Genomic DNA, 22954 nt, shown 5'->3' on the forward strand with positions numbered 1-22954 from the left:
GTGTATCTGTAGGGCATAATATAGCTTCAGGGCATTGTCTGCATAGACTCACTTCACTGTTCTTCGAACTGTTACTGAGTATTATTATTAATAGTCCTGAAGCTGCCCGCACGTTAATTATTGCCTGTGCATCTGGAGGACACACTATAGTTTCCAGGCTTTAAGAGGATATCCGGATCCATAAATGAGCTTTGGCCGGCAAAATCTTTGATACCTGTTTCTGTGTCCCATAATTGGAACTCGTTATTACTGGACACAATATTTCTGAGTTCCTAATTAGAGCTATGTGCACAACGATGAGCTTATTGAAGTATCAGCTTTTATAGATTTCTATTTTGAGGTCTTGTTATATGTATGTGTTTTTAAATTGATATTAAATTAATTAATTGTACTACAAATTAGCGCTCCTTACCTTTGTTTATAGTTTACCAAAGATATATATATTATTCATGCTGCAAACTGCGGACGAGTTGTCCAACCTCGGGCACAGCAGTTTGTTAGGGAGCAGTTCTAGAAGTGGGAGTTCAGCTATCCTGCATCTGGACAGTTCAGCAGTCCCATGCATGCATGTGCACTATCGTCCTTTTGGTTGTAAATGCAAAATGTAGTGCAGCTTGGCTTCCAGTTATTTAACAGCCACCATTACAGTTGAGCAACAGGGAGATACAGGAGCGCAGAGTGGTTACTACCACTATGTGTGGGACACAATTCTCTTCAGTTGTCACAGTTTGCTATGAATAGTATTTGTACCCAATAGCTAAGCCACCATTCTGCTCAGCCTGTGTTTTTGTTGCGAGTCATCTTTGCTTGGCAGTCACAAAAGTACCATATGCATCCTAAAATGAATGCAAGTAAGCATGGAAACAGGACCCAGGACGTGCAAACATCCAGAGAACAGGGGTGTAGTGAGGGCGGCTCCGGTGGAACGCGAGCTCTGGGTGCCGAAAAAGTTAGAGGACGTGCCGCCGGCCTCCCCCCCCCCCCCCTTCAAACGGGCCACTGTACAGGAGGAGCAGAGGGGGCACACAGTGACTCGCAGAGTAGGTAGGGAACAGGACAGGCCAGGGGCGGCTGCAGGAGATGCTGACAGCACATGCCGGAGCTCTGCCCGCCCTCTTTATATGTCTCACTGTCTGCTTGTAGCTGTGCAGCAGGGGTACTTATGCCCTGCAGCAGCTCTCTGTGCCCTGGCTGCTGCTGTCGGGGCATATATAGTCTTTTTCATTTATTTGAATTAAACAAGTAAATAGTTAAATACAGCTACTTCCACATCGGCTCTACTGTGCTGTAACATTTATAAGGGGTTCTACCATAGTGTAACATATATAAGGGGCTCTGCTATGTGGCATAACATCTATAAGGGGTACCGTACTGTGTGGTGTAATGTGAATAACGGACACTACTGTGTGGTGTGGTGTAATGTGAATTGGTACTGTTCTGTGGCTATGCCCCTTCCCAATGAGGCCATGCCCCTATATTCGGCACATACTGTCCCTATTTTAAACGTGGGAACACCCAAAGTAAACTTTCGCCCTGAGCTCCACAAGGTCTAGAACCGGCCATGTCACAATTTTTTTGAATTTTAAATATTGTTTCTTTTCAAATGTAACATGCCACCACACGTTGGCTGTGCTTCCAGTTCAGAACATCGGGGGGGGCACGCCAAAATGTAACCCTTGCTCCGGGCACCATGCCACCTAGCTACACCTCTGCCAAAGAGTCAACTGCGCCTGATTTTTTTAATGCCGCACGTTTCAGGTACAACCTACTAGGGAGCGTCTGACATTTCTCATTTTATTACCATCTTATTGGAAGACATCCCTCCTATTAATTTATGCAGCATTAATAAGATTTATTTTTGTACATAGAAATGCAGAGCCTTATACACGTTCTGTGCAGGTGTTTGTCAGACACATAAGGAATGTGAAAGGTAAGAGGGAAAGATGTCTTAAAGTGGCGTATATTAAATTAAAACTTCAAATGTGGACATTTTATGTGGACTTAATGAAAGTGAAGTTTTAATTTAATGTGCTCCACTTTAAGACCTCTTTTTCCGTTACCTTTTGAATTCATGCAAGTTGTCATTAGGCAGCACCCCCGACAGAATTTTTTTCAAAATCAAGAATACGGGGATAAATTACTAATTTTGTGATAACTGCATATGTGTACAGAAGTCTTGTTATTATGAATGTAAGGAATGTGCATTTGCAAGTAACCATTTAATGTCTTTGTAAATTTTAGGAAACTGCCACACAAGCCAACAACTCGTGCAGCAGCAAAACTAGGCAGTCCTGAGCAGTCTTCCTCTTCAACAGAGAGACGGAGCAAAGCAAAGGCCGGCAGGTCCCCAAAGAATACGTAAGTGCAGTTCCGCTTCCCCACTCCCCCCAAAGCCCATTTTCAGGGAAAAGTCTTGAGCACTGTATACTTTCTGTGAATTCTTCAGCTATAATACAGGGTCATCTACTGAAAAAGTATTTAGTAATTATATGTACTCTATAGAACTCAATCTATGAAAGTATATACTATTAATAGCAGAAGGATGACTTTTATGACTTATTTTTGCAGCAGGTTACATTGGCTTCTAAAGGGAAAACATCGGGGTGTAGAGTGGATCTTGATCCAGGGGCACCAACAGGCTAAAGCTTTAGGCTGTCCCAGGATGCATTGGGGCCTCCTCTATAACCCCGCCTCCAGGCACTGAGAGCTCAGTTTCGAGTTGGTGCCTGCAACAGCAGGTCACCTAATTGGAAGGCTGCACTGGGCAGCCCCGAAAAAGCTTTTCTGACAGAAGATTTCTTCTCCGGGCTGTCAGCACTGTATGTCAGGGTGACACTTCAGCGCTGCAGCTCTATCACCTCCCAAGCGGCGTTGCATACTCCCGCGGCTCAGTTCCCGGATACTTGCGACGGAGACGTCCTGGCTTAGGCACACAGTGGCAGAATGCTCTCCTAGTTTGTGTGGTTGCTATGAAGGGAGAAGATAAGAGGGTCCCCCAGGCGGGACACTCCATTAAATCGCTTTCCAGTCGGTCTAGGGATATGGACAGAGACGTTGGCGTGGACACTGTCACCGAGCAGGGACCTCACTAGACCGCCAGGGCGCAAGAATACAGGTTGGGTGTACGAACGCCCCATTTAATACGGCTCTGTAGTATCGGCGGTGGAAGGCAAGCATAGGGGAACCGGCACTTGACCTGTAGCACCTCCCCAGGGCGCCATCTCCACATAGATTTTTCGCCCTGGAGTTGCCTCACACTCTCCTTCATTCCCTCGCTGAGACGCTAGGCGTCCTCTTCTGAGCATAGCTACTGCTGGTCTCTGGGATTGCAGGGCAAGGTCTCCCTTGTAAAGCCACCTGTATACAGCGCTGAGCGGATGCAGTCAATTTACCTTCAATCAAAATCCCGACAAGGTCAAAATACCGACATTTAAAATACTGACAAGGTCAAAATACCGACATTTAAAATGTCGACAGGTCAAAAAGTCGACATGCGTTTTTCATGATTTTTGTATTGAAACCGACTTCTTCATACTTCACCATCCCAGTGGACCTGGAGTTGGAATATAATAGTGTGCCCGAAGCAAGGCCAGCGCAGCAGTACACTTATACGGTGTCTGTGCCGACCTATGTCGACATACACACAAAAACTTGTGTCGACTTTTTGACCTATCGACATTTTAAATGTCTGTATTTTAAATATCAGTATTTTGACTTTGTCAGCATTTTGACCTAGTCGGGATTTTAATTGTAGGTATTTCATACTGATCCCACGCTAAAACTTTACAAACACTTGAGTATTCTACATGTGTCTATACAGACAGCGTCAGTTAAGAAAGAGTGTACCTATTGCAGAATATATTGTACAAGTTTTCTGATATATACCTTCGGTCTAGGAGGGGGAAGTATTATATGACGGTCTGTGTACTAATTGTCATAAGCCTCCCAGTCAGTCCGCAGCTTCTGCATCTGCAATGGAGCCACCCTGGGCTGCGTTCACCAACCTACTTGGTACTCTGGTGGAACGCATAGCGCCCCCTATGGGACTACCGGTGCCACTGCCACCACATATTGTCCCTGTGGTTAATCCGCCTTGGGCGGAAAATTTTGTCTAACCAGCTGCTGCAAATTAATCAGTCTCTGGTTAGACAGAAAACTACACAAGGTCTCTCCCATGTCTCTGGGTCCTCTAAGCGTGCTGCATCCTCGTAATCCACAAATCTCTCTGATGTCTCATCTGAAGAGGAGGGGGAGCATACGGTCCTGTTGGACACTGAATCCTGTGTTACTGATGAGGATTCTCCCTTGCAGTTTGAGGTCCCTGCCTTAGTGGATGCTATTAAGCATATCCTTCAAATCACTGATGATGATTCCACTACTGTGGCAAAGAAAATTGATATAGTTTTAAGCACCTTCTGCTGTTTAAACTTAAGACCCCATTCTGATCATCAGGCGGGAACCCTGGTCTTATCCAGGGAGGAATTTCCCTCTGCCAAAACGGGACTTGGCTTGCTATCCTCTCCCTGCAGAGTTGTGTAACAAATGGGAAACTCAACCGCCAGTGGATTCTCACGTCACCCACCTCGTTGTGTCGTCCATTCTGCCTGTCACCACTGTCACCTCATTGATGGAACCGACAGATAAGTGTGTGAAGGGATGCCTGAAGTCTGTATACTCCCTTACTTGAGCCATTCGTAGACCTACTATATTTGTAGACCTACTATAGCTGCTTCTTGGGCTGCAAAAGGTATTGAGGCGTGGTTTCAGGCATTAGAGGAAGGACTGCCCGAGGATATATCTGACAATACCACACATTACCTGTCTCGCATTACCACTGCTACCTATTACATTCAGGAGTCGTCCTCTAAGGCGGGTGTATTGGCAGCCAAGGCGTCGACCACGTCTGTCCTGGCTTGCCGCATACTGTTGTTGAGGTCATGGAAAGTGGACCTGGACTCCAAAAAGATCTTGGCGGTACTCCCCTTCACTGGGGACATTATGTTTGGGTAAGACCTAAATAAGTGTGTCTGAATTAGCTGCTAAGATGGCCTTCCTCTCCACTACTAATCCTTCTGCACAGAAGGAAAAAGGTTCCACTTTTCGTTCCTTTTGGCCTCAAGGGAAAGCAAAAGGTAAGTCATACCCGAGAGTCTCATGCACCCAAAACCACAAAGGCCAAAGCCAAACAATCCTGGGCAGCCCGTCTGCCTGCTTCTAAACATCACAAACCTGCTGCATGACGGAGCGGGACTCCCTCTGGGGGATCCCAGGGTGGGAGGCCGACTTCTACTGTTCACCCAGGTCTGGTTAAAGACCATTTCAGATGCATGGGTGCTGCAAGTTGACTCTCACGGGTACGCTGTCTTTTTCCAGAGACGTCCCCCTCTCCAGTTTTGCACTACGGCTCTCTTTGGATCCGTTAAAGGCACAAACTCTACAAAAGGTTGTGCCGGTACCTCAGTCCCAAAGAGGCAAAGGTTACTACTCGACCCTGTTTCTAGTCCCGAAACCAAATGGGTCTTACTGGCCTATACTCAACCTCAAATCTCAAAGTGTGTGAGAGTGTCCAGGTTTCGTATGAAAACACTGCGCTCAATTGTGCTGGCTATGGAACTTGGTGACTGTATGGTATCCCTGGATATACAGGATGCATACTTGAATATACATATTGCCATATCGCGTCAGCAGTTTCTGCAGCTTGCTATTGGCGACCTCCACTGTCAGTTCCAGGCTCTGCCATTTGGACTGGCTACGGCTCCTCTGCTCTTCACCAAGGTCATGGCTGTGATGATAGCTCATCTCCGTCACCATCGAGTCAGAATCCTTCCGTACCTAGACGAGCTGCCGATTCTAGAAAATTCCCACAAAGTCCTCCTCAGTCATCTGCAACTGACAGTAACCTTCCTGCAAGGCCACAGGTGGCTTATCAATTGGAAGAAGTCCTCGCTGGTACCCACTCAGAGCATGGTGCACTCCTGGACACACACAGTCAGAGACTGTTTCTGGCTCCAGAAAAAGTCCTGACGCTACAGGACAGGATAAGATGCTTCCTTCGTCGCCCCAGAGTGTCCATACCCTTGGCGATGCAAGTACTTGGCCTGATAGTGTTGACCTTCGACATAGTAGAGTACGCTCAATTTCATTCCTGCCCACTACAGAGGTTAATACTTTCCAAGTGGGACAGCCTGCCTCATCGGATCAGATCTCACATGATCTCTTTGACTCCGGAGGTTCGTCTGTCGCTGACCTGGTGGCTCCAGGACCATCAATTGAGCAGGGGCCGTCTCCGACTCAGTCTCCGACTGAGTCCTGCTGAAAACGGACGCCAGTCTGAGGGGATGGGGTGCGGTGTTGTAGCAAAACTCTTTTTTTCAAGGTCGTTGGACCATGGTGGAATCACTCCATCCAATAAATATTCTGAAGCTGAGGGCAGTGTTCATTGCACTATTTCTCGCCCTGCCTCTAGTACAGAACAGGCCTGTTCAAGTACGATCAAACAACGCCACCACTGTGGCATACATAAACCATCAAGGCGGCACTCTGTGTCGCATGGCAATGATGGAAGTGTCAAAAACCCTTTGTTGAGTGAAACGCCATTTGCTAGCCATATCGGCAGTGTTCATTCCAGGTGTCCTGAACTGGGAAGCAGACTTCCTCAGTTGCCAGGATGTGCATGCCAGAGAAGGGGAGTCTTCATCCAGAAGTCTTTTAACTCCTAGTGGACAGGTGGGGTCTACCAGACATAGACCTCATGGCGTCTCAACACAATCACAAGGTTCCGGTTTTTGGATCTCGGACCAGGGATCCTCAAGCAGCGTTTGTGGATGCACTGGCGGTTCCATGGAACTTTCGGCTGCCCTGCGTGTTCCCTCCAGTGTCACTCCTGCCCAGGGTACTACGGAAGTTCAAACAAGAAGGAGGAATACTACTTCTAGTCGCTCCAGCATGGCCTCGACAGCATTGGTACTCAGACCTGCAGGGTCTATCGACAGATCATCCCCTTCTACTTCCTCAGCGCCCAGACCTCCTCGTACATGGCCCTTGTCTCTACCCAGACCTGGCCAAACTGGCTTTGACAGCGTGGCTGTTTAAAGCATCACTCCTGAGGCCCAAAGGATTCTCCGAGGCGGTTATCCAAACTATGTTGAAGGCCCACAAACAGGCATCTGTCCGGATTTATTACAGGGTCTGACATTTTTACTTCACCAGGTGTGCTGATAAGAATTATTATGCTTATAGATTCGGAACTTCCAAAATCTGTCTTTTCTGCAACGAGGCCCAGACTTTGGTCTTTCTCTGGCCTCCCTCAAGGTTCATATCTGCCATGTCGGTTTAGTTTCAGAGAAAAATGGTGTCTATACCCAACGTTCAAACTTTCACTCATGGTGTTCTACGGATTCAGCCTCCTTATGTTCCTCCCGTGGCTCCATGGGATCTGTCTGTTGTGCTAAATGCCCTGCTAGAGTTTCCATTTGAACCTCTTGAATCCGTGGACCTTAAATGGCTAACGTCCAAAGTCCTGTTTTTGCTGGCTATGGCATCTGCAAGACAGGTGTCGGACTTAGGCGCGTTGTGCTGTCGTCCACCCTTTTTGATATTTCATAGTGACCAGGCAGTTCTACGAACTCGCCCCGGTTATTTACCTAAGGTGGTGTCATCATTTCACTTTAACCAAGAGATTGTGATCCTGGCCTTTATCTCTTCATATTTGTCTTCCAAGGAACGTTCTTTGGATGTGGTTCAGGCTCTCCGAACCTGTGTGGAGAGAACTGCCTCTATCAGGAGGCTAGATGCCCTTTTTGTCCTGTTTGGTTCCCACAAATGTGGCTGGCCTGCGAATAGGCAAACCTTGGCCAGATGGATTAGAATGGTGACTGCACAAGCTTATGCGCAGGCTGGACTCCCAGCTCCTGCTGCTGTTAAAGCCCATTCTACTCGGTCTGTTGGACTTTCTTGGGCGGCCCGCCGTGGTGCGTCCACAGAACAATTGTACAAGGCGGCTCGTGGTTCTCAGTGAATACGTTTATTAGGGTCTATGCCTTTGATACTTCCGCCTCCCAGGATGCTTCCTTTGGACGCCGGACTCTCTCATCCACTAAGGCGTGTCCCCTCCCATGAAGAACTGCTTCAGGACATCCCAGATTTTTTTCCCCTGTGGAAGCCAATGTAACCTGCTGCAGAAACGGAGAGTTATGGTAGACTTACCATTATTAACTCTTTCTGCGAGATACATTGGGTTCCACAGGGCGCCCACCCTGATGCACCTAGCTTCTTTGGGTTGTGTGGCATTAGTCGCTGGTACCTTCTCCTCCTGTCGTGAGAGTGTGGTTCTATGTGACTAACATCTGCCTTCTCTCTTGCCTGCTCCTGCATTGGACTGGTTAACAAAACTGAGCTCTCAGTGCCTGGAGGCGGGGTTATAGAGGAGGCCCCAATGCATCCTGGAACAGCCTAAAGCTTTAGCCTGTTGGTGCTTCTGGATCAAGATCCACTCTATACCCCGATGTTTTACCTGTGGAACCCAATGTACTTCACAGAAAGAGAGTTAACAATGGTAAGTCTACCATAACATTCCTTTTCTATGATGCCGTTGTCTGAGCAGGGCATCATATACCAAATCAAAGCTCTTGTTCCATGGATTTGCAAAAAAATATTGGTGTTGTAATTGGTAGCTTTGTGTTGGAGTTATGCAGCAAAATGTCCGCCTGCCATTTAGAATGCATCACCATTGTTCTCTGGAAAATGTGACAGTTGGTGAACTCTCCCTATGCACCTGTCTTGTTGATCTGGAACATGTGACCTGCTGAGTGGTCTGGAAACTGTGACCGTTATTTGCAGCCACCCACTGAGCAGCGATTCTTCGACTCCTAAGTGGGTGAAAGGGGTAAAATGTTCCAGCCAGCAAACCTTTGTCCGTTTGAAACCGGGCACATCAGTTAGTTGCAGTGTAATAGTGGTTAGATTATTATTTTATTTTTCTTCTGAGAGGAGAGGAGGCACGTGGAGCCCACATTTTGTGATAGTGCTCGTTCCACAGCTGTATGTACTCTGTTATGTACTGTATGAACACACGGTACAATTATCGCATGCTATTTGATCTTTTTATTTCAAATAGCATCGTATCTAGTTCAAATAGCACTGTGTGTGTTGTCCCTTGCGATACAATGCGCGCTCCCGTCTAGTCCATATCTCAAGGCAAAATAGTATGTGCAGGCAGGTATATTTGTACTACAGCACACATAGTACATTGTAGTGTATTCAAAATCGGATGCAGTTCAAATAGCATGTAGTTCAAGTAGCATATCGCATAGCACAGATTGTATAGGCTCAAATCTCACCGTGTGGGCCCCATTACAGCACCTTACTTATAACTGATAGTTCTGTGTTTTTCGCTGGGTGGATCATGGTCATTGCTGGTTTCCCTCATGTACTGTCTTGATTTTGTGCAAAATAACAGGAGTCCTAAAAGACAGGGCCGTAGCCAGAACTTTGTGAGCCTCATAGCAACATTTTTGAAGGGGCCTTTGTCCCCAATGCTTCTTGAGAGACATCTCACTGCAGCAGTTGTTAACTTTATGCTGCTTAACAGCGCCCTAGTTTGTTTTATGACCTTTAGTTGTGCCGTAGTTCACTTTATATCACACTGTAGGGCTGCCAGTACACATTATGAAACACAGTACCCACAAGTAACATTATGACATATAGTGCCCCAGTTAATATTATCCTACATTAGTGATGCCCCCAGTTCATATTATGCCACAGTGCCCCCGGCTATATTATGTAACATTATAGTGCCCTCCATTTTATTTTGCACCACAAATTAGCATGTTAAGGGACATAAGTAACTATATTGCAGGCCACAAGGCACGTTTGTAAGTATGTACCACCCAATGGTGAAAAAACTTTGGCAAGGAAGGAGCACTTCCTGCACCTATGGTAGCTATGCCCTAGGTATAAACAACTTGCTTGTCTTATTGAGCACTAAATGTTGCCATGTGTGGGGTTTGGCTCATCCGTAAGTACTGATTTTGCAAATACCATTCTGAAAATAAATAAATAACTTGCATTCTGGAGCACTTAGGTTGAACGGTGTCCACTGTTGTGGGGCTCAATTTAGGTGCATGGAGTCAGTATTTTTGTTTCACTGAATCTGAGGTAAAAAGTTATGTCTCCTTTGCATTTTTGGAAAACAAAAACAAGTGTTCTTTTAAATGTTGCAGTGTTGAACTCTGCCTTCAACAATAGTTACATAATGTCTTACACCAAGTGTACAGTCTGTGCTGGTTACTGTATGTTTCAATGATGTCCTGTGTATGATTTTTAGTGCAGGGAAAACAAGTTTAAAGATAAATCTGTAAGATTTTGACTATACTTATGAAAAGTTGCTTATCTCAAGGTGTAAGGCTGCTTGCGATACAGATTCGATCCCGATGCGCGCTCCCGTGGGGTCGATATCGTAAGGATAGATAGACTGTGCAGGCAAGTCAATCTTGACTATCTAGTGTACTATCTAGTACAAAGTAAAGTCAAAATTGGCACTTAGTCAAAATTGTATATAGACAAAATCTCAAACACAGATAATCAAAATCAGTACTTTCTCTGACGTCCTAGTGGATGCTGGGGACTCCGTCAGGACCATGGGGATTAGCGGCTCCGCAGGAGACAGGGCACAAAAATAAAGCTTTAGGATCAGGTGGTGTGCACTGGCTCCTCCCCCTATGACCCTCCTCCAAGCCTCAGTTAGGTTTTTGTGCCCGTCCGAGCAGGGTGCAATCTAGGTGGCTCTCCTAAAGAGCTGCTTAGAAAAAGTTTTTAGGTTTTTTATTTTACAGTGAGTCCTGCTGGCAACAGGCTCACTGCAACGAGGGACTTAGGGGAGAAGAAGTGAACTCACCTGCGTGCAGGATGGATTGGCTTCTTAGGCTACTGGACACCATTAGCTCCAGAGGGATCGAACACAGGCCCAGCCATGGAGTCCGGTCCCGGAGCCGCGCCGCCGACCCCCTTGCAGATGCCGAAAAGTGAAGAGGTCCAGAAACCGGCGGCAGAAGACTTTTCAGTCTTCATGAGGTAGCGCACAGCACTGCAGCTGTGCGCCATTGTTGTCACACACTTCACACCAGCGATCACGGAGGGTGCAGGGCGCCCTGGGCAGCAATGAGAATACCTTGTTCTGGCTAAAAAATACATCACATATAGCCCCTGGGGCTATATGGATGTATTTAACCCCTGCCAGGTCTCAGAAAAACGGGAGAAGAAGCCCGCCGAAAAGGGGGCGGGGCCTATTCTCCTCAGCACACAGCGCCATTTTCCCTCACAGAAATGCTGGTGGGAAGGCTCCCCGGCTCTCCCCTGCACTGCACTACAGAAACAGGGTTAAAACAGAGAGGGGGGGCACTTATTTGGCGATATGATTATATATATTAAGATGCTATAAGGGAAAAACACTTATATAAAGGTTGTCCCTGTATAATTATAGCGTTTTGGTGTGTGCTGGCAAACTCTCCCTCTGTCTCTCCAAAGGGCTAGTGGGGTCCTGTCCTCTATCAGAGCATTCCCTGTGTGTGTGCTGTGTGTCGGTACGTGTGTGTCGACATGTATGAGGACGATGTTGGTGAGGAGGCGGAGCAATTGCCTGTAATGGTGATGTCACTCTCTAGGGAGTCGACACCGGAATGGATGGCTTATTTAAGGAATTACGTGATAATGTCAACACGCTGCAAGGTCGGTTGACGACATGAGACGGCCGGCAAACCAATTAGTACCTGTCCAGGCGTCTCAAACACCGTCAGGGGCGTTAAAACGTCCTTTTACCTCAGTCGGTCGACACGGACACTGACTCCAGTGTCGACGGTGAAGAAACAAACGTATTTTCCTTTAGGGCCACACGTTACTTGTTAAGGGCAATGAAGGAGGTGTTACATATTTCTGATACTACAAGTACCACAAAAAAGGGTATTATGTGGAGTGTGAAAAAACTACCTGTAGTTTTTCCTGAATCAGATAAATTAAATGAAGTGTGTGATGATGCGTGGGTTTCCCCCGATAGAAAATTATTGGCGGTATACCCTTTCCCGCCAGAAGTTAGGGCGCGTTGGGAAACACCCCTTAGGGTGGATAAGGCGCTCACACGCTTATCAAAACAAGTGGCGGTACCGTCTCCAGATAGGGCCGCCCTCAAGGAGCCAGCTGATAGGAGGCTGGAAAAATATCCTAAAAAGTATATACACACATACTGGTGTTATACTGCGACCAGCGATCGCCTTAGCCTGGATGTGCAGCGCTGGGGTGGCTTGGTCGGATTCCCTGACTGAAAATATTGATACCCTTGACAGGGACAGTATTTTATTGACTATAGAGCATTTAAAGGATGCATTTCTATATATGCGAGATGCACAGAGGGATATTTGCACTCTGGCATCAAGAGTAAGTGCGATGTCCATATCTGCCAGAAGTTGTTTATGGACACGACAGTGGTCAGGTGATGCAGATTCCAAACGGCACATGGAAGTATTGCCGTATAAAGGAGAAAAAGACAACGTCTTTTCAGCCTCAGTCCTTTCGTCCCCATAAGGGCAAGCGGGCAAAAGGCCAGTCATATCTGCCATGGGATAGAGGAAAGGGAAGAAGACTGCAGCAGGCAGCCCATTCCCAGGAACAGAAGCCCTCCACCGCTTCTGCCAAGTCCTCAGCATGACGCTGGGGCCGTACAAGCGGACTCAGGTGCGGTGGGGGGTCGTCTCAAGAGTTTCAGCACGCAGTGGGCTCACTCGCAAGTGGACCCCTGGATCCTACAAGTAGTATCCCAGGGGTACAGATTGGAGATTCGAGACGTCTCCCCCTCGCAGGTTCCTGAAGTCTGCTTTACCAACGTCTCCCTCCGACAGGGAGGCAGTAGTGGAAACAATTCACAAGCTGTATTCCCAGCAGGTGATAATCAAAGTACCCCTCATACAACAAGGAAAGGGGTATTATTCCACACTATATTGTGGTACTGAAGCCAGACGGCTCGGTGAGACCTATTCTAAATCTGAAATATTTGAACACTTACATACAAAGGTTCAAATCAAGATGGAGTCACTCAGAGCAGTGATAGCGAACCAGGAAGAAGGGGACTATATGGTGTCCCGGGACATCAGGGATGCTTACCTCCATGTCCCAATTTGCCCTTCTCACCAAGGGTACCTCAGGTTCATGGTACAGAACTGTCACTATCAGTTTCAGACGCTGCCGGTGGGATTGTCCACGGCACCCCGGGTCCTTACCAAGGTAATGGCCGAAATGATGATTCTTCTTCAAAGAAAATGGACGATCTCCTGATAAGGGCAAGGTCCAGAGAACAGTTGGAGGTCGGAGTAGCACTATCTCAAGTAGTTCTACGACAGCACGGGTGGATTCTAAATATTCCAAAACCGCAGCTGTTTCCGACGACACGTCTGCTGTTCCTAGGGATGATTCTGGACACAGTCCAGAAAAAGGTGTTTCTCCCGGAGAAGAAAGCCAGGGAGTTATCCGAGCTAGTCAGGAACCTCCTAAAACCAGGAAAAGTGTCAGTGCATCATTGCACAAGGGTCCTGGGAAAAATGGTGGCTTCTTACGAAGCGATTCCATTCGGCAGATTTCACGCAAGAACTTTTCAGTGGGATCTGCTGGAAAAATGGTCCGGATCGCATCTTCAGATGCATCAGCGGATAACCCTGTCTCCAAGGACAAGGGTGTTTCTTCTGCGGTGGCTGCAGAGTGCTCATCTACTAAAGGGCCGCAGATTCGGCATTCAGGACTGGGTCCTGGTGACCACGGATTCCAGCCTGAGAGGCTGGGGAGCAGTCACACAGGGAAAAAATTTCCAGGGAGTGTGATCAAGTCTGGAGACTTCTCTCCACATAAATATACTGGAGCTAAGGGCAATTTACAATGTTCTAAGCTTAGCAAGACCTCTGCTTCAAGGTCAGCCGGTATTGATCCAGTGGGACAACATCACGGCAGTCGCCCACGTAAACAGACAGGGCGGCACAAGAAGCAGGAGGGCAATGGCAGAAACTGCAAGGATTCTTCGCTGGGCGAAAAATCATGTGATAGCACTATCAGCAGTGTTCATTCCGGGAGTGGACAACTGGGAAGCAGACTTCCTCAGCAGGCACGACCTCCACCCGGGAGAGTGGGGACTTCATCGGGAAGTATTCCACATGATTGTGAACCGTTGGGAAAGACCAAAGGTGGACATGATGGCGTCCCGCCTGAACAAAAAACTGGACAGGTATTGCGCCAGGTCAAGAGACCCTCAAGCAATAGCTGTGGACGTTCTGGTAACACCGTGGGTGTACCAGTCGGTGTATGTGTTCCCTCCTCTGCTTCTCATACCCAAGGTACTGAGAATTATAAGACGTAGAGGAGTAAGAACTATACTCGTGGCTCCGGATTGGCCAAGAAGGACGTGGCACCTGGAACTTCAAGAAATGCTCACAGAGGACTCATGGCCTCTGCCGCTAAGAAGGGACTTGCTTCAGCAAGTACCAGGTCTGTTCCAAGACTTACCGCGGCTGCGTTTGACGGCATGGCGGTGGAACGCCGGATCCTAAGGGAAAAAGGCATTCCGGAAGAGGTCATTCCTACCCTGGTCAAAGCCAGGAAGGAGGTGACCGCACAACATTCTCACCACATGTGGCGAAAATATGTTGCGTGGTGTGAGGCCAGGAAGGCCCCACGAAGAAATTTCAACTCGGTCGATTCCTGCATTTCCTGCAAACAGGAGTGTCTATGGGCCTCAAATTGGGGTCCATTAAGGTTCAAATTTCGGCCCTGTCAATTTTCTTCCAGAAAGAATTGGCTTCAGTTCCTGAAGTCCAGAAGTTTGTCAAGGGAGTATTGCATATACAACCCCCTTTTTGTGCCTCCAGTGGCACTGTGGGATCTCAACGTAGTTCTGGGATTCCTCAAATCACATTTTAAACCGCTCAAATCTGTGGATTTGAAATATCTCACATGAAAAGTGACCATGCTTGTTGGCCCTGGCCTCGGCCAGGCGAGTGTCAGAATTGGCGGCTTTTGTCTCACAAAAGCCATATCTGATTGTCCATTCAGACAGGGCAGAGCTGCGGACTCGTCCCCAGTTTCTCCCTAAGGTGGTGTCAGCGTTTCACCTGAACCAGCTTATTGTGGTACCTGCGGCTACTAGGGACTTGGAGGACTCCAAGTTGCTAGATGTTGTCAGGGCCCTGAAAATATAGGTTTCCAGGACGGCTGGAGTCAGGAAAACTGACTTGCTGTTATCCTGTATGCACCCAACAAACTGGGTGCTCTTGCTTCTAAGCAGACGATTGCTCGTTGGATTTGTAGCACATTTCAACTTGCACATTCTGTGGCAGGCCTGCCACAGCCTAAATCTGTCAAGGCCCATTCCACAAGGAAGGGGGGCTCATCCTGGGCGGCTGCCCGAGGGGTCTCGGCATTACAACTCTGCCGAGCAGCTACGTGGTCGGGGGAGAACACGTTTGTAAAATTCTACAAATTTGATACCCTGGCTAAAGAGGACCTGGAGTTCTCTCATTCGGTGCTGCAGAGTCATCCGCACTCTCCCGCCCGTTTGGGAGCTTTGGTATAATCCCCATGGTCCTGACGGAGTCCCCAGCATCCACTAGGACGTCAGAGAAAATAAGATTTTACTTACCGATAAATCTATTTCTCGTAGTCCGTAGTGGATGCTGGGCGCCCATCCCAAGTGCGGATTGTCTGCAATACTTGTACATAGTTATTGTTACAAAAAAATCGGGTTGTTATTGTTGTGAGCCGTCTGTTCAGAGGCTCCTACGTTTGTCATACTGTTAACTGGGTTCAGATCACAAGTTGTACGGTGTGATTGGTGTGGCTGGTATGAGTCTTACCCGGGATTCAAAATCCTTCCTTATTGTGTACGCTCGTCCGGGCACAGTATCCTAACTGAGGCTTGGAGGAGGGTCATAGGGGGAGGAGCCAGTGCACACCACCTGATCCTAAAGCTTTATTTTTGTGCCCTGTCTCCTGCGGAGCCGCTAATCCCCATGGTCCTGACGGAGTCCCCAGCATCCACTACGGACTACGAGAAATAGATTTATCGGTAAGTAAAATCTTATTATCTGTGCTTTCTGGGCTCTGGGGGAGTACAAGGGAAATCGCATAGTCAAAATCGGACATAGCAAGGATCTCACCATGTGTACACACCTTAAGAATTTACATATGAGATTTATATTAATATTAAAAAAAAAAAACCTCTTTATTTAAACAAACCTCATCCACATGTTCTTGTTGCTGCTTTCTCACCGACTGCTCTGCCTTAGGTATGCCCCACTGCAAGCAAGTGGAACAAAGAGGCGGAGAGACCCCAGTCCGCAAGGAACAAGAACCCGAGGTCAACACTCCTCAGAAGAAGTGCCAGCAAAAAAAATGAAGCGCCAATGATTTGCGGACATTTTTTTGTTATGTATATATTATTATATTCTAATTTAAACTGTAAAAAGTCAGTTGTTAAACAGGTGCTTAGAAATGTAAATGAATATACAATATTAGCGCCACCTAATGGGGCACAGACGTTTCATATTCTTAGCTGTACGTAGAAGGCCCCATCTGTATTTGAAATTATGGACTGTACAAATGAGTGATATCTGGTGTTTCTTCAGTATATTGTATAAATATGTAACATATAGATTGAAAAGTTATAAACAGAGGTCATTGGACAGATTCCATAAATTTCTTCAGTTAACTAATTCCCCATCTTTTTCTTCTGTTAACAAATCGACTATCACCTTCATTTCTGGTGTAGACAAAAGAAATTAGTCAAGAAGACTTACATGTATTGAAGTTCTGAATAATCAGCCAATCAGCCCACCCTTAATGCTTCCTTTTAAGTAAACTTTTATTTGACTTGTACCTGTTCTTGGTGCTTTTTCATAAACAGTGGCTCACCCCACTAAAATACTGCCTCCAGTTTCCTCTGTTCATGAGAAGGCAGCCTACGAGTTCCCCAGAGACCAATGACGTCACTAGTTCCTAGTGATTTGAGGTGCTGCCTTCCCAATAATAGTGGATCATGCTCAAAGTGGTTGCTTACAATCTATGTAGGATACAATTCTCTTCCATTTTCACAATTTGCAGATGCAGAGACTTTATGGTCTGAAAACTGCATTGTAAATTAAAAAAAAATTCTCAAAATACTTGCATTTTATTTTTTATTTTTTTAATCTTAAAAATTACCATTGCAACACTAGATCTGCTGGAAAGAAACACACGTATAGTTCTAATGCTTGTTAATTCAAGCGTAGTTTGCTTTTGTAAATACTTTTAGGAAATGTTTCATGCTTGTATAGACTGTTTTCTGCGTGTACATTTTTTCAGATCCCTACTATATGAGCTTATTTTTTTATTTTTTGAGCAAATGCTCTGTTTTATTATGCTATTGTTCTATTGTAGTCTACAGGCAACTTGCCAAACTTAAAAATTTGCTTTAATGAAGCATTATTCATTGCCTTCTGCTTTTATTATTTATAACTGATATTTTTTTGTGTGTTTTTGCAGTTTTTGTGATGCATCATTTCTTACTTACATTTTTTTCCAACATAAATACTAAACTGGTTTCAACGTGCTGAGAGTTGTAATATGTTGCTGAATATTTCTGCTTATTTTTATATGGCTTGAAAGGTCATGATGAGATATATAATATGTGCCATGTTACTCTGATATTATTATTTTTTTTACTTACGCCTTTGTAAAATATTGCTTGTTTAATAGCAATACTAACATGATTTCCGTTATTAAAAAAAAAAAATTCTTAAGACCCATTGCTTTTTAAATAATATTAATGAGGTAAGTTGCTCAGTTCAGGCTTGCTCTGACATTCTGCAACGGATGTGCAGAAAGGAATTAAGCTATTTTTTTCTTCTCTATGACAAAGATGCATTTTTCTTTGTGCCCTGTCCTAGTTGTACATGCTTTTGAAACTGCAGAACACAGACTGTCCCTTAGTTCAGTGGGTCTCAAACTGTGTGCCATGGCACCTTGGGGTGCTTTGGGACCTTTGAAGGGGTGCCTTGGGTTTATGGTCAAGGACCAATTGAAAATATTTATGGTCAATGTAATAGGCAAAACCATTGCTGCTGGCTGGCAGCCATAAAATATGTACAGAAACAAATCTTGTTCCTTACCACCCAATTGAACCTAAAGGTGCATACACACTTGCTGAGAAAATTAAAGCCGTTGCTTATTTTCACCCCTCCTGAGCGACGTTGCTCATTTTCTCGGCAAGTGTGTATGCCGCCAACCAGCGATGCGCGGGTCGTTAACGACCCTCGCTGTCAGCCATGCAGGCAACTCAATCTGGACTGTTTTCCAAGAGCTGCCTGCCCAGCCGCTGCGTGACGTAACTGAGCGATATGAACATCATATCGCTCAGTGTGTATGCCCAGCCGCCGACCGCCCGGCACGTGAGGGGTAAACACTAGGCGACGTCGCTCATAGAGCACGTCGCCTAGTGTGTACCCACCTTATGGATGACATATAAACACAATTTACTTAATTTAACCTTTTAAATTTCTCAATAAGAAACTTTCCCTAGGGATTCCGTAAAAACAATTCTAATTCTCTAGGCTGCTGGGATTCAAAGAAGTTTGGGAACAACTGCCTTAGCTTGTTGCCCATGAATATAAATCTGCACAGCACTTGCGGTATTGCATTGCTTTCACAGAGGGGTCCTTCCCTCTGAGATTCAAATTAATTTCTAATAAATATTTAAAATGCCAGCGCTAATATATGTTGTCGACGCAAGGCACATCTTATTACCATATACGATAGAAGTGCGCTGTACGTCACAAACACTACATCCCTTAAGAGAAAACAAGTACACGCACACACATTGTCTGAGTTCCAAAGCTCATTGATGTATATATTTGATATTAAAAGGATATGTATACAATATATCACATGTACAGTATGTGTGTGTGTGTATATATATATATATATATATATATATATATATACATACATACATACATATATGGTATATATTAACAATTACATAGGAAGCAAGAATCAATACAATTACCCCATTTGCTCAATGCACCCTCCGCTCCATTTCATCCATCTCATCTCCCTCTCTCTCGATGCTCACAGTAGCAGAAAGACAACAAAACAGAACTTCTTGTGAGTCTGCAATCAGCTATACACTGTATATGTTGGGGGGAGTACGTGTCTTCTGTTATTGGTCCAGGGGAGGGACATTTCTCATCTCGCTCACGGGTGGATCCCTGGATCCTTCAAATAGTATCTCAGGGGTACAAGCTGGAATTCGAGACGTCTCCCCCCTGCCGTTTCCTCAAATCTGCCTTGCCAACAACTCCCTCAGGCAGGGAGGCAGTGCTAGAGGCAATTCACAAGCTGTATTCCCAGCAGGTGATAGTCAAGGTGCCCCTCCTTCAACAAGGACGGGGTTACTATTCCACAATGTTTGTGGTACCGAAACCGGACAGTTCGGTGAAACCCATTTTAAATTTGAAATCCTTGAACACATATATAAAAAAATTCAAGTTCAAGATGGAATCGCTCAGGGCGGTTATTTCAAGCCTGGACGAGGGGGATTACATGGTATCACTGGACATCAAGGATGCTTACCTGCATGTCCCCATTTACCATCATCACCAGGAGTACCTCAGATTTGTGGTACAGGATTGTCATTACAAATTCCAGACGTGGCCGTTTGGTCTGTCCACGGCACCGAGGGTATTTACCAAGGTAATGGCCGAAATGATGATACTCCTTCGAAAAAAGGGAGTTTTAATTATCCCGTACTTGGACGATCTCCTGATAAAGGCGAGGTCGAGGGAGCAGTTGTTGGTCGGGGTAGCACTATCTCGGTAGGTGCTACAACAGCACGGTTGGATTCTAAATATTCCAAAGTCACAGCTGGTCCCTACGACACGTCTACTGTTCCTGGGGATGGTTCTGGACACAGAACAGAAAAAAGTGTTTCTCCCGGAGGAGAAAGCCAAGGAGCTGTCATCTCTAGTCAGAGGCCTCCTGAAACCAAAACAGGTGTCGGTGCATCACTGCACGCGAGTCCTGGGAAAAATGGTAGCTTCCTACGAAGCAATTCCATTCGGCAGGTTCCATGCAAGGATCTTTCAGTGGGATCTGTTGGACAAGTGGTCCGGATCGCATCTTCAGATGCATCGGCTGATAACCCTGTCTCCAAGGACCAGGGTGTCTCTGCTGTGGTGGCTGCAAAGTGCTCATCTTCAAGAGGGCCGCAGATTCGGCATACAGGACTGGGTCCTGGTGACCACGGATGCCAGCCTTCGAGGCTGGGGGGCAGTCACACAGGGAAGAAACTTCCAAGGACTATGGTCAAGTCAGGAGACTTCCCTACACATAAATATTCTGGAACTGAGGGCCATTTACAATGCCCTAAGTCAGGCAAAACCCCTGCTTCAAAACCAGCCGGTACTGATCCAGTCAGACAACATCACGGCAGTCGCCCATGTAAACCGACAGGGCGGCACAAGAAGCAGGACGGCGATGGCAGAAGCCACAAGGATTCTCCGATGGGCGGAAAATCACGTGTAAGCACTGTCAGCAGTGTTCATTCTGGGAGTGGACATCTGGGAAGCAGACTTCCTCAGCAGGCACGACCTCCACCCGGGAGAGTGGGGACTTCATCCAGAAGTCTTCCAACTGATTGTAAACCGTTGGGAAAGGCCACAGGTGGACATGATGGCGTCCCGCCTAAACAAAAAGCTAGAAAGATATTGCGCCAGGTCAAGAGACCCTCAGGCGATAGCTGTGGACGCTCTAGTGACACCGTGGGTGTACCGGTCGGTTTATGTGTTCCCTCCTCTTCCTCTCATACCCAAGGTACTGAGGATAATAAGGAGAAGAGGAGTAAGAACTATACTCATTGTTCCGGATTGGCCAAGAAGAGCTTGGTACCCGGAACTTCAAGAAATGATCTCAGAGGACCCATGGCCTCTGCCGCTCAGACAGGACCTGCTGCAGCAGGGGCCCTGTCTGTTCCAAGACTTACCGCGGCTGCGTTTGACGGCATGGCGGTTGAACACCGGATCCTGAAGGAAAAGGGTATTCCGGAGGAAGTCATTCCTACGCTGATTAAAGCTAGGAAAGAAGTGACCGCAAACCATTATCACCGCATTTGGCGAAAATATGTTGCGTGGTGTGAGGCCAGGAAGGCCCCAACGGAGGAATTTCAGCTGGGCTGTTTTCTGCACTTCCTACAGTCAGGGGTGACTATGGGCCTAAAATTGGGTTCCATTAAGGTCCAGATTTCGGCTCTATCGATGTTCTTCCAGAGAGAACTGGCTTCACTACCTGAAGTTCAGACTTTTTTTAAGGGAGTGCTGCATATTCAGCCCCCTTTTGTGCCTCCAGTGGCACCTTGGGATCTCAACGTGGTGTTGGATTTCCTAAAGTCACATTGGTTTGAGCCACTTAAAACCGTGGAATTAAAATATCTCACGTGGAAAGTGGTCATGCTGTTGGCCTTGGCTTCGGCCAGGCGTGTGTCAGAATTGGCGGCTTTGTCATGTAAAAGCCCTTATCTGGTTTTTCATATGGATAGGGCAGAATTGAGGACTCGTCCCCAGTTTCTCTCTAAGGTGGTATCAGCTTTTCATTTGAACCAACCTATCGTGGTGCCTGCGGCTACTGAAGACTTGGAGGCTTCCAAGTTGTTGGACGTAGTCAGGGCCCTGAGAATTTATGTTTCCAGGACAGCTAGTGTCAGGAAAACTGACTCGTTGTTTATCCTGTATGCACCCAACAAGCTGGGTGCTCCTGCTTCAAAGCAGACTATTGCTCGCTGGATCTGTAGTACGATTCAGCTTGCACATTCTGCGGCTGGACTGCCGCATCCTAAATCAGTAAAAGCCCATTCCATGAGGAAGGTGGGCTCTTCTTGGGCGGCTGCCCGAGCGGTCTCGGCTCTACAACTTTGCCGAGCAGCTACTTGGTCGGGGTCAAACACATTTGCTAAATTCTACAAGTTTGACACCCTGGCTGAGGAGGACCTAGAGTTTGCCCATTCGGTGCTGCAGAGTCATCCGCACTCTCCCGCCCGTTTGGAAGCTTTGGTATAATCCCCATGGTCCTTACGGAGTCCCAGCATCCACTTAGGACGTCAGAGAAAATAAGATTTTACTCACCGGTAAATCTATTTCTCGTAGTCCGTACTGGATGCTGGGCGCCCATCCCAAGTGCGGATTGTCTGCAATACTTGTATATAGTTATTGTTTAACCAAAGGGTTATTGTGGAGCCATCTGTTGAGAGGCTCAGTTATTGTTAATACTGTTAACTGGGTATAGTATCACGAGTTATACGGTGTGATTGGTGTGGCTGGTATGAATCTTACCCGGGATTCAAAATCCTTCCTTATTGTGTCAGCTCTTCCGGGCACAGTATCCTAACTGAGGTCTGGAGGAGGGTCATAGAGGGAGGAGCCAGTGCATACCAGGTAGTCCTAAAGCTTTCTTTCTCTGACGTCCTAGTGGATGCTGGGAACTCCGAAAGGACCATGGGGAATAGCGGCTCCGCAGGAGACTGGGCACAAAGTAAAAGCTTTAGGACTAGCTGGTGTGCACTGGCTCCTCCCCCCATGACCCTCCTCCAAGCCTCAGTTAGATTTTTGTGCCCGAATGAGAAGGGTGCAATCTAGGTGGCTCTCCTGAGCTGCTTAGAGTAAAAGTTTAAATTAGGTTTTTTATTTTCAGTGAGTCCTGCTGGCAACAGGCTCACTGCATCGAGGGACTAAGGGGAGAAGAAGCGAACTCACCTGCGTGCAGAGTGGATTGGGCTTCTTAGGCTACTGGACATTAGCTCCAGAGGGACGATCACAGGCCCAGCCATGGATGGGTCCCAGAGCCGCGCCGCCGTCCCCCTTACAGAGCCAGAAGAGCAGAAGAGGTCCGGAAAATCGGCGGC

General features: G+C 46.7%; 1 protein-coding gene across 2 annotated transcripts in view; it reads left to right on the forward strand.

Moving 5' to 3' along the window:
* Window positions 1-17806, forward strand: part of BOD1L1 (biorientation of chromosomes in cell division 1 like 1) — a 142959-nt gene extending 125153 nt beyond the window's left edge. For both annotated transcript variants that reach the window (XM_063922880.1, XM_063922890.1), the window contains exons 20-21: window positions 2242-2358; window positions 16314-17806. In XM_063922880.1, the coding sequence (XP_063778950.1) occupies window positions 2242-2358; window positions 16314-16434 (238 nt within the window). In that variant the 3' untranslated portion in view covers window positions 16435-17806. The remainder of the gene's footprint in view (window positions 1-2241; window positions 2359-16313) is intronic.
* The last annotated feature ends 5148 nt before the right edge of the window (window positions 17807-22954 follow it).

This window comes from Pseudophryne corroboree, chromosome 1 (assembly GCF_028390025.1).
Source record: "Pseudophryne corroboree isolate aPseCor3 chromosome 1, aPseCor3.hap2, whole genome shotgun sequence".
In the NCBI taxonomy this organism is placed as follows: Eukaryota; Metazoa; Chordata; class Amphibia; order Anura; family Myobatrachidae; genus Pseudophryne; species Pseudophryne corroboree.